Source organism: Polypterus senegalus, chromosome 3, assembly GCF_016835505.1.
Source record: "Polypterus senegalus isolate Bchr_013 chromosome 3, ASM1683550v1, whole genome shotgun sequence".
In the NCBI taxonomy this organism is placed as follows: Eukaryota; Metazoa; Chordata; class Cladistia; order Polypteriformes; family Polypteridae; genus Polypterus; species Polypterus senegalus.
This window is the reverse complement of record NC_053156.1, coordinates 139,718,770-139,730,786: the sequence shown is the minus strand read 5'-3', so window position 1 is coordinate 139,730,786 and position 12,017 is coordinate 139,718,770. Positions and strand designations below refer to the sequence as shown.

The 12,017-nt window shown below is 36.2% G+C and overlaps 1 protein-coding gene across 3 annotated transcripts in view; it reads right to left on the bottom strand.

The window, feature by feature from the left end:
- The window catches only part of map3k7 (mitogen-activated protein kinase kinase kinase 7), a 117,697-nt gene that overhangs the window by 71,010 nt on the left and 34,670 nt on the right, over positions 1-12,017 (bottom strand). For 2 of the 3 annotated variants that reach the window (XM_039747977.1, XM_039747978.1), the window contains exons 3-4: positions 9,894-9,959; positions 974-1,019 (exon numbers count right to left, since the gene is read on the bottom strand). In XM_039747977.1, the coding sequence (XP_039603911.1) occupies positions 974-1,019; positions 9,894-9,959 (112 nt within the window). Of the gene's footprint in view, positions 1-973; positions 1,020-9,823; positions 9,960-12,017 lie in introns of those variants that run through there. The other variant, XM_039747979.1, reaches the window with a different exon arrangement.

The window sequence follows — 12,017 nt, the reverse complement described above, 5'->3', positions numbered from 1 at the left end:
CTACTTGTTAGCTATCTTTCTTATCTAGGAGTAAATAAGCATAGGAATCTCTGTCTAGCTAGAGTGGCAAAAGACGAATGTAGAGTTCACCTGCCACTCTCCATTAGATCTATTAAATAATTTTTTTTTTAATTATATACACACACACACACACACACGACCCCTTTGCACATTGACTATAGAACAACTATTTAAAAGTAATCAATAACATCCTGTCAAAAGGTTATCTTCATTAATAATAATTCTGGTGTAAGTTGTTGTTGCTTGTTTTAATATTTATTTACTGAACTTCTATAAAAAGCTAAATTTAACCCTTGGGACAAATAAAGCACTATCTGTCTGTCTGTCTATCTTAGGTTAGATCCCAGCAGCACCGAACATATAAAAAATATGGAGTACTTTAGAGAAGGTTGAAACATGGCTGGCAAGTAACCAACAGAAGCATCTAAGTGTCTTCTGCACTGGTACCTTATTTCAAGTTAGCCTTGAACCACTCATTTCTACATAGTTGGTGATAATTACAGTTAGCTGAGGCATACAGCAATGCATTAAGGAGGGAACTGGGGCAGGATTTCCTTTGCATTACTATTTCATTTCTGGTTCCATTCATAATCTCCTAACACATGTTTTCACTGATCATTAGCTGAATTTCAAATTTGGAAACACTGTGTCCCCAACTACTTTAAAGCTGTTAAAGAGTTGTTTTAATGCATGCCTTCTTTGTGTTCAATATAAATGAAGGTGCAGTTGTGTTGAATTTTTAAAATAAAGGACTTATTATATAGTAGAATGCACTGAAAAAGATGGAAGTCTTGTGAGGATATTAATATTGTCAGCAAGTGACACCAACACTATGCTGTCTATTATATATAAAGAAAATTGTTCAGTTTAATTGTCATATTTCTATGCCAAATAAACTAAGAAAGACACCAATGTTAACAACAACATGATAACATGGTTAAATGTTACACACCATTGTATAATGACCCTCCTTCAGCATACTCCATAACAAGGCAAACCTAAGAAAAAAAGACAAATTAAAGAGATCATTAAGAGTTCACAAGTTAAGTTGAAATGGTGCATTACAAAAACAAAAAATATACCAATAGCTTTGTTAATTTGTGTGTTATTGAAAACCACTTTTTGATTATTCATGTTCTTCAAAAACTTAAGCAAACTGGCTATATAAAATTGCATCATTTACACTACCTGGCTTATCAAATCTGCTGTCAGAAAACAGAACAACCTATATAAATAAATATGTTGTCCATTTAGCTTGTGTACCCTTTTGCCAGTTAAGTTGGTTTTAAAAAAAAAAACCCTTAAAGGCTACTTGTAAAACCTAGCGAAAAACCTCATTAAATGTTCAGGGTATATAATGAATTCCACTGATGCTGATAAATTTAACAATTAAGTTTTATAATAATTTCAAATGAGGTACATTTTACCACAATGCACTTCCTTCCAAAAAATGTCTAGGTCATAAGTAGCAATGAGCAAACGTAGCATATTTCACTTCAGCATTAGTTCAGCGGAATCATGGAAATATCTGCAATATTTCCTGAACTCGGCGAAATGAATTAAAGGAAATGAGGTAAATACTGTAACTAGTTTTGAGTGGATTAAAATGATGCAATTGTCTTTTAAGTGTCTGTGGGGGCTAGGGAAAAGTCTGTCAACTATGTTGGACTGATTATTGTGACCAAATATCAGATATGAGCTATGAGACAGCAGTGCTAACCACTGCCCCACCATGCCTCAAACAACAAAAGATGTAGAGGGAAAGAATACCACAAACAAAATATACCAAACTGCCACAAATTAGAAATAATAAAATATAGATCAATGCACTTACAGAGTTCCACATTGGCTATGCCACAAAGCAGCAGCGTAGGATTAGAGGCATTAAATTGTTTGAAGTCACGGCTCTGACAGAGCTGGCACATTTTTTGTTTAATATGTATTTTTGCAGATATTTTGCACTTTCTAAAAGAAACACCTTGTCAATAGTAATATATCTTTTGTTTTTATTATTTCTCAGCATGTCCTGCATTTTCTGATGGGTTGGAGAGCTCCTTTAAGCCTTGTTTGGTATGGGGCTACACATGAATAATTACATATGAAATTGGTCATGAGGAGACAAGCCACCAGCCCACACAAATCAGTATTATGTATCCGGTGGCTGTACAGTTATCCATTGAAGTACTTCTAATCTATTAATGTCCAATTGTACTTATGTCCGTGGTCTGCCCATATACAAGACACATGTATTCCAATCAAAACCAATTGAGATGGCAGCCGTTTGTAGGTACAGTAGAAATCCAACTTATAATACATATACCGTATATGCTCCAATAGTGGCCCCCGGCATTTATTTGCAAAACTAGCCTCTGCTCCCTGCGCTTAATAGAGACCGGCCATTATTTAAAAAAAAACCTTCAGAACGCAATATTTCTTTTACGCGTGTCAGTACATGTAGGTACACAAAAATATTGTCTAATATTACAAACAGCTACTTTATTTGAATTTCACATGCTGGATAAGACCGTTAAAGATAAATGGCAATGTCTTTCTGTACCTTTCGCTGCTATTCGTCGTCAGAATCCACAATGACGGCTTTGTTGTTGTCCAGTTCACTATCGTCTTCCTCTTCTTCCAGGTTTGTCCATATTTTGGTCAACCCGGCACGAAAATGAAGCAGTTTTAGAAACCGATATAGCCGTATGTCTTATATATGCAACATGCTGACATGCACATGTATTACACACGCAAAGATACAGACGCTTACAACGTACGCTAGTAGGCAAATATCAAAGACCTGGCTAATGTTAGAGACCAGCTACTATTTGGCCATGTCCCCTCTATAAGAGACTTGCCTTTTATTGGAGCATATACGGTATGTATTTAACAGCGATGATAAACAGACATGTTACAGAGATATATGCATGTACTGTTTACGTCTTAATGTGTACTTTGTCCATCTATACTAATAAAAGGCAAAGCCCTGACTGACTGACAGACTCACTCACTAACTGACTCTCTAACTTCCCATGTAGGTGGAAGGCTGAAATTTGGCAGGCTCATTCCTTACAGCTTACTTAGAAAAGTTAGGCAAGTTTTATTACAAAATTCTACGCGTAACGGTCATAACTGGAACCAACTTACGTCCATATATACGGCCATAGCCTGCAGCTTGGTCGCCGTGTGAGGCGGAGTTGCGTCCCACATTATCACGCCTTCCACGTAATTGAGTGCCTGCCCATATAAGGCCATCCGTCAGCAGCAATCCAATAGACACGCTGCCGCTAAATATTCGCGGGTGAAGAACTGTGCTTATGCAAACGAAGATGAGATGGTCAGGGAGACACGCTGCCGCTAAATATTCGTGGGTGAAGGACTGTGCTTATGCAAATGAAGACGCTGCCCCGGCGTTTGTCATGCCTACGATGAATACGATATTCGTGAGATACAAGTTTAATTAGAAGACGCAGGGTATAAACAAGACTTTTGATCACTTTGTAACTGAGTTAAAATTGCTGTAACGGAGTTAAAATCGTTGGTGAAGGACTGTGCTAATGCAAGCGAATAGGAAAGCAAGGTGTAAAGTTCAACTTTAAATTAAGTTCATAGACACGCTGCCACTGGCGTTTGTCATACCGAGAGACTGTGTTTGTGGAGGGATGGACAGTTAAGGCGGGAGGGGGAGTCATGTCATTATCTCTCCTCCCAGTCACCTCATTTCATTCACTTCATTTCGCTCCGAGCTGAGCTCCGCAGCTAACGCGTTCTTGCAGAAACAACTTTGTGACGCTGCCACCAAATACTCTCAGAAAAATCCACAACTTAATAGACACGCTGTCACTAGAGTTTCTCCACACACTGAATCCTCCAGGCACTCCTGAGCATTATCTAATTTTGAGGTTTGGGACACCAATAATGTTACTGAAAAACTTACAACCACCGAAACTTTGTAAAGGCATGAGACTTCAGGTCACGTGTCTGCAAAAGAACCTAATTGAGGCAACTATTTTTACTGGCAGTTGCTCAGGGGAGAGAGTTTTTATTCTTTGCATCTCCATTATACCCTCTGATCTCCCATTTCAATTCAAATGCCTCCAATTTCCAGTAAGGCTCTGCTCCACGATGACAATTAATAAGTCTCAGGGACGGACCCTACAAAAGATTGCCATTGATTTGAGGCAAGATTGCTTTTCACATGGCCAACTATATGCTGCATGCTCAAGAGTAAGCTCGCATAGCTTGGTCATATTAGAACCGGAGTGCTGAACTGACAACGTGGTATACAAAGAGATCCTTAACAAATAATTATTGGTATATTTTCCCTCAGTTTAAAAAGGTTTACTTTTCTTCTTAATAAAAATTTAAAAGCAGTACTTCGCTGCTGCGACGCGCAGGTATTTTGCTAGTGTCCTAATAAAAATTAACATTGTATTGTATAATATTTTGCTACCAGTTTCATTGTGTCCAGTCTTATTCACTAGTGTCTCCTGTGTTTGTTTCATATTTCAAAGCTTCTATATTTTCATAAAGGCAAGTGCATCATGGCCCTTAAAGCTTAAAAAGAGGTGAGATGAACTGCGTGACAGGTTGGCAAAGGAAAGAAGGCAGTGTGAAGACTTGAGAGGACATCAATCCCCCCGGAAGACAAGGATGAGCGGCATTTCTCAAGGTTAACAGCTCATCAGGGTCCTTTCTTAAAGATGCAATAAACGGTCCTTCAAGAATCGTTAAATAGCTGTTTATGTTGGTGTGTCAGTCCATTTCGTCTTCAAGAGGGAATCACTGTCCTCATGAGTTTTCACATCACACGGTTCCCCTTCAGAAACTCACACCTGCCAAGTTATCAAACGATATGAAAGTGGCAAAGCAGTGAATGTTGTCATATGCATCTTTGACTAGTCTCAGTCTACAATAACAATTTTGAAAAACATGGAGGTTTAGTTAAATGAGTGATACTATTGCATCTTATGCTGTAAAGCATAACTGACCGCTCTCCTATCATTACGGAGACACACCCTTATTGACTTGTGTCTCCAGTGACGGAACATAACCCTTAAATACAAGGATACTTGTACTCATAATTCTCATTATGGTCGGCTAATATACACATCAAATTAAAATTCATTCTGTGTGTAAGGCTGGAGTATTGAGCAGGTTGCATCATCACACATGCCCAAGGCAAAGTGGCAACAGTATTACAGTACCCATGCATGAAAGTTCTGCCATGTTTTAAATGGTTGTGATGTCACACTGGCCTCACAAAGCATCATGAGGCTCTGGGAAAACAATGTTCACCTAAGGCAGCTGCACAGCAAATTTCAAGGAAAATATTTTTGCAAACAAAGTTAGCGGCGAACACAGCATAGTTGTTGTAATAAACGTTTTGGCAAATTTTGCTGATCAACTTTAGTCATGACTATCAATTTGCAATGAAAACAAGGTTAACTGAGTTAGTTAACCATCAAATAGAAAACAAAATTAAAAAAAAAAAAATAAAGGATGGGAGACTCTTGGATATTATAAACAATACAATTTCTCTGGTCAGTGTGGCCAAAGGCATAGGATTGAAAAACTAATACAGTACTAAACATCAAGACTCTGAGAGCAGCCCTGACAATGCTAGGTCAGTTTCGAAATGATAAAGAAGCTCAAAGTTGAGAATATAAAAAGAAATAGAAAAATCAAAAGAAAGGAATACATGGAATAGGCAGAAACCAAGCCTTTTCAGCTGGCACAACAAAGAAAAAAGCTTTCCACAACATTGAAACTGAACGGAGTTTAGCTTTTTGGTTATTAGCATACTATTGTTATTAAACAGTGATATGGTAGCACATGTAGATTAGATCAACCTGCAATTCCAAAAGATCAGAGTTAGGGTACTTAATTGCTCTAAGAATTAAACTTTTTATAAATTACTAATTATTTATCTTTACTCATTAATTCCTAGAAAAAGTAATCTCACTACTAATTACTTTCAAGTTGCTTTCTAAACCCAAGGAAATATGCATCATTTGTAAAGTAGAAGGATGACTTTCTAGTGTCTTTTCAGAAAAATGAGGAAATAACCAATAAAAGCAAACCTAAATTCAGTAGCCAAACAAGTAAACTACCTGACTTTCATTAATATTGTGTCATTTAAAATATATTAAATAGCAAATAAGGGTGTCGTAAAAAGAATTCTTAATATAAAATAATCTTAATTAAAAATAAAATGGATTTAACCACCCAAACACTTCCAAACATGGAGGCGGTAAAAAGTAAAACTATTTCTAGTGCTGTGGCCAGCAGATGAGAGCACTTAATGATTGGGTTAAGCCAGCTTACCTACAATGTTTATTATATAATACAATCGATATGTTCATACTGTATCTCTGAATTTCTCCAACCTCCAAGGTCTTTACACTATTAAAAAGGGATGTGGCAATCAAAAAGAAACTATTTACATTTTGTAATCTTACACTCACTAACAACTAAGGTAAAGATCAAGTTACATTATCTGTGCATAAACTTCTCCATTTTCTTTGGAACATTAAACAGAAGTGATAGAAAAAATCCCAAATACTGTATATGTTGCTATATGACGCTGCAATTCAAAGCTTGACACTTGCACCATTTTCATTTGATTGTTTTTTAAAGACTTTGTTTCTGCAAATCTAATGGATGTTATGATTGACTGGCACACAATGGTGACATAATAGGCTCTGGCTCCCAGCTACTATGAAATGGATTAACACTAGAATTACCAGAGTCTACGAAAAAACTCATAGATCTGTGCCACCTTAAATCGCTTTTTAAAACTGTTCTCACATTTCTGCAAGCCTCCTTTGTCCTGTAAATGTGCCGATAAAAACAAACTGCAAGCAGCCAGCTATTCCATCCCCTCACCGACTTAGAACGTGCACAAACTTCTCCCAGCTCATGCCTCGATTGATTATCTGGGAGTGAAGTGGAGTTTTAGAGTGGAAATAACAGGTTGTTATTTGGAACACATGCATTTCATGTGTGTTCCGTTTTTACAGTAATCTGTGTAAACACATTGTTAAAACAGAAACTTTTTTATATTTTAGTAATAAATGTTACAAAATGTAGACATAAACTATAAAATGTGTGAAGCCTGAAGGCCAAAGATCAAATAAACACTTTAATAAAAGATTCAAGAATGTTACAACAGCTTCCGTGGTGTACGGGTAAGATTTTGTCACTTGGAGTGCAGCAGACTTGCTGTACCTCAAGAGACCAGAGTTCGATTCCCCGCTGGGAAGAAAATGTATTTTTTTTTTTTTAACCTTCAGCGTTCTGCCTGCCTGAACTCCCTGTCTATCTATATAGTAATAACAGTAATTTTATTATTATATAGGAGATTCCCTGTCTGCCTATCATATAGTGCCTTTCCTTCATATCTATCTATATATCTATCCCCTTAGCTGTTTTTATATATACATATATATATACATATATATATATATATTTATTATTATTTTTTATATATTATACAGTGCCTTCCCTATTTATTTATCTAGTGCCATCTATGTCTGTCTGATTGCATATAGTGCTGAACTTACTGCTATGTACTATTCTGTCCTCTGCATGTCCTGGAGTACAAAAGAAACATCACCATACAGCAACATGTGCAAACTGGCAAGATCGGGGGGAAAAAAACACACTTTCACTGATTACAAACCGCAAGATGAATTAAAGAGACAATATATGTAAAAACATCATTGCACTAATGCAATATTATTTGAAAACGAACAGAGTCAGATCAGGTTTGAGCATGCGTCCGATCTGACGCTGTTCGTTTTCAAATAATATTGCATGTACTGTACTATTTTAGAATAAACACATACATTTGATTTCAGTCAGTCTGTAAGAGCCAGTGTAAATGCATGATAATTGTAAAAGCTTTTTTTTAAATTTGGTTCCATTCTCTCAGTCGCGTTCAAGATTCCCCCATCCCCCCCCATCTGACATGGCTGTTTTCACACATAAAGACGCGCTATAGCTCGAATGTGATTTATTTGGAGATGCACTATAGCTCGAATGTTATTTATTTGGAGACGCGCTATAGCTCGAATGTTATTTATGTAGGGAAGAAAGTACAGTGTCAGGTGCTCATTCAGTGTAATAGGAACCATAGCACAGAGAGGTGTGTACACTGCAACAAGTACACATGTCGTAAATGTAGGTAGGGTGTGTGGGAACTGTTAATATTTGAATGTGATGATTTTATATAGCACGGATCAGAAATCAGCAGATCTTAGCATTGCCCCACGCAAGCTGTTGTATCAACCGCCTACTGTAACTTACTTTCTTTTTTCTTCGGTTATACTCTTGAATAAAAGTGCACTTGTTTTTTTATACTTGTATACCAACATGTTCCTGTGTTTGAGCGACACGGGCATGCTCAAAAAATAGACGTGTAATGCCACGAAAAGTGCAAGCAGACACTTCAGTTCGCAAGCATTGGTACGAGAATGCAGTCACAAGTACACTGCAGAGCTACAGCGCATCTTTATGTGAAAACAGCAGTGTCAGATGGGGGAGGGGGGAAGGGGTAGGGAAGGATCCTGAACATGACTGAGAGAATGAAAAGTGAATTAAAAAAAAAAAAACAAAGCTAACCTTTACAAGTATCATAAATTACACCAGCTGTTACACACTAAAATCAAATGTATGTTTTTATTCTAAAATAGTAAGAATAAGAGCAGTTTACTTCTCAAAATTGATCGTGCGGGATCGAACGCATGACCTTTTGATTACCAGTCAACAGCTGATACCATTACGCTACCGTGGCAGTTGTAGTAAGTGTGTGTCAATGTAGCATGCTAGGGCGGCTTTTTTTCTGTAGTTATATTTTTGAATAAAAGCATACTTGTTCTGTTATATTTGTATCTTTTGTGAAAGTGTTTCTTTGATATTTGGACTTCAGGCTTCATACATTATATAGTTTATGCCTACATTTTGTCATTTACTACTACAATATGAAAAATGTTTCTGTTTTAAAAATGTGTTTACACGGATTACTGTAGAAACGGAACAGATGTGAAATGCGTGTATTCCAAATAACGATCTCTTATTTCCACTCTAAAACTCCACTTCACTCCCAGATAATCAATCAAGGCATGAGCTGGGAGAAGTTTGTGCACGTTCTAAGTCAGTGGGGGGATGGAATAGCTGGCTACTTGCAGATTTTCTTTATCAGCACATTTAGATTACAAAAGACGCTGGCAGAGAGGTGAGAACGGTTTTAAGAAGCGATTTAAGGTGGGATGGATCTACAAGTTTTTTTGTAGGCTCTGGTAATTCTAGTGTTAAGCGGGTTTCAAATTTTACGTTGTTTTAACTCCCTGTAGTATTAAGACACTGTAAACTATTGATTGTTAAACTATATGAGGAGAAAAACCCTGTGGATGCTGCTTTTCATTACCATCATTTCTTGGTGTTAATTGCAACTAAATAAACATAGTGTTTCCAAATTTCTACCTTTGTACTCTCTATCCAGAAATATAAAATACAGTTTGTTTTATAGGAATTTACTAAATGTTGGAGACAGTGTTTATTTATTTATTTTAATTTTTTACTTCACCTACCAAATGACAATGGTCAATATTAGTTTATTAGCGAACAGTATGCATAAACTATATCTTTACAATGGAAAAATGTACACATCCATAATGCTAAATACTTTGTTTTTTGTATATTAATATGTTCAACAAAAACTACTTTTTTAACCTCCTCTCCTTGTGTTTGTCCACTGCATAAATAAAGGGTCATAAAAATGTAACAACAAAGGTAAACTCACAAGCTTACAAAAAAGCTCATCTGTTGAAGATTTTGGAAAAGGACTCCTGAATACCACATGAAGTACATACCGGACTACTGCAAGATCCGTAGAGCTTCACAATATTTGGATGACTAACACGAGACAACTGTCGAAGCTATGGGGGGAAAAAAACAAAAGTAATAAGTGCATTGAATTTATATATGAAAAGATTAAATAATATTCACAGCTGTAATGATAAGTGCTTTCCACAGACTAAAAGAAAAAAAAAAGTTCCAATAAACATGTTTGTAGGAAGACAAAAAAAAAAAAACAAAATTTCAGTTAATAATGAGGGAATATTGTTGAGGAGTTAGTTGTAACAATTCAATTGAACAGTTTTGCAAACTTATTTCTACACAGATGAAAAAACTCTTAAAATGATCTAGTAAAAAAGCCTTTTCTTAAGATAGACTTGTATTTGTTATGTACCAATATATGTTAATAGAAAAATTATTTAAGTGAAAAAGGTGTTCTACATTTTATATTATACTTAAATATAAAAAGAGAGAGAAAGAATACTGAAGAAAGCATAGGTGCAGCAAACATTCTCCAAGGGATTTACCATAGCCCTTCAACTAAAAGTCACTGTCAATACAAATTCAAACTTTATGCAGCCTAAGATTAGACTAACATAATGTTTACTTATTGTACTGAGGTACTGCAAATTATGCATAATTAAAATTCCCTTTCATACTAAGATTCAAATTGATAAATAAAAGTATCTTGAAAAGGAAGACAGGACAATTAAGAAGATTACACATAAAAATTAAACATATAAACTTTCTTTTACAAAGGTATTTAGTTATTGATGAATCATATAATCACATATCAGAAGAACTGTAAAGAGTATGACATTGAAAAGGTGGGGGCCCTAATACAGTCAAGGATTACTTTTAAAAATGTTGATTTTTGCATTGCGTGCTGCTCTATACTGAGTATAAATTCAGAGTGTTTGAACATATTTACAGTTATAATGCATTGACAAGTAAATTGTAATTAAACATATGTATTAGTAAACATACTGTACATAAACAAAAATTACATTAAAAATACAATAAATCTGAAGCTGGCATGGCGATTAACAAAAAGTGATGGATCGAGAAGAGGACTGCCTAATACAATGGCAACACAGTGAAACTGTACCATTTGATGGAAAAGCACACCCAACTAGTGCACTGCCAGAAAGAGTTGAACCAGAGAAACATGACAAATTCATGACAACATCCAGCTGCATTAAGGTCCCAATAGGTTTCCATGCATGATGGAACCTGCCGATTACCTTTCTTGTGTTGAACAGTCAAGGCCTGGGTAAAAATATTGATTTTCCAATTAATCATTACTTTTTGTGTAAACAATCCAATATTGATTCTTAAAGTCTATAGATTGCTCAGATGTGTGGACTTACTACGGATTCACACAGTGCATAAATAAAGAAGGATAAAAGCAAAACCATGTGTAACATGTGCAACACCGAAGTATTGTGGTAACCCAACAAAATTAAGATATCATTTATACCAACATCACCCAGAAACATGATCTCTGTTGACATCCAAAGAAGTGTAGCCTAAACATTCTACACCAAAAAAATAAAAGAATCTACAGCAGTTTATATTTGTAAAGATATGAGTCTCTACATCATTGTTGAAAATGAGGGCTTTTGAAAAAGTCATACAGTATTTGGAACCACATTATACTATACCAAAAAGCAAAGGAGTGTAATTATTTTACCTGGCCTTGATGAAATTCTTAACCAAAGCATCGGCATCTCTCTCAGGTCAGGTCAATGGGGAGTAGCTCTAAATTGTGACAGCAAGTTCCTACACTAAAAACAACTGGGAACCTGTGGTAGTTGTGGTACAGTCAAGAGTGCTGCATGCCAGTCACACCAGGAGCAATGCCTTGTTGACAGTGGCACTGGATGAATGAAGAATAAAAGACAGGCAGCCAGTCAAAGTGACTGAAAACGGCACTAATATGATCTATGAGGACTTCTGGAGCTAGTTCATGTTGGCTGTTTTGTGCACGCACTCAATTTGGCATAGCAGAGTGCTCTGTAAATTCAAATCATTACCTGCTTACTTGGCCAGGTGGGGTGTGTTGCAAACTTTTTCCACTGAAGCAGTACAGCTACCCATGTGCTTAAAGATAAGCAAGGTTTATTGGATTTGCCAAC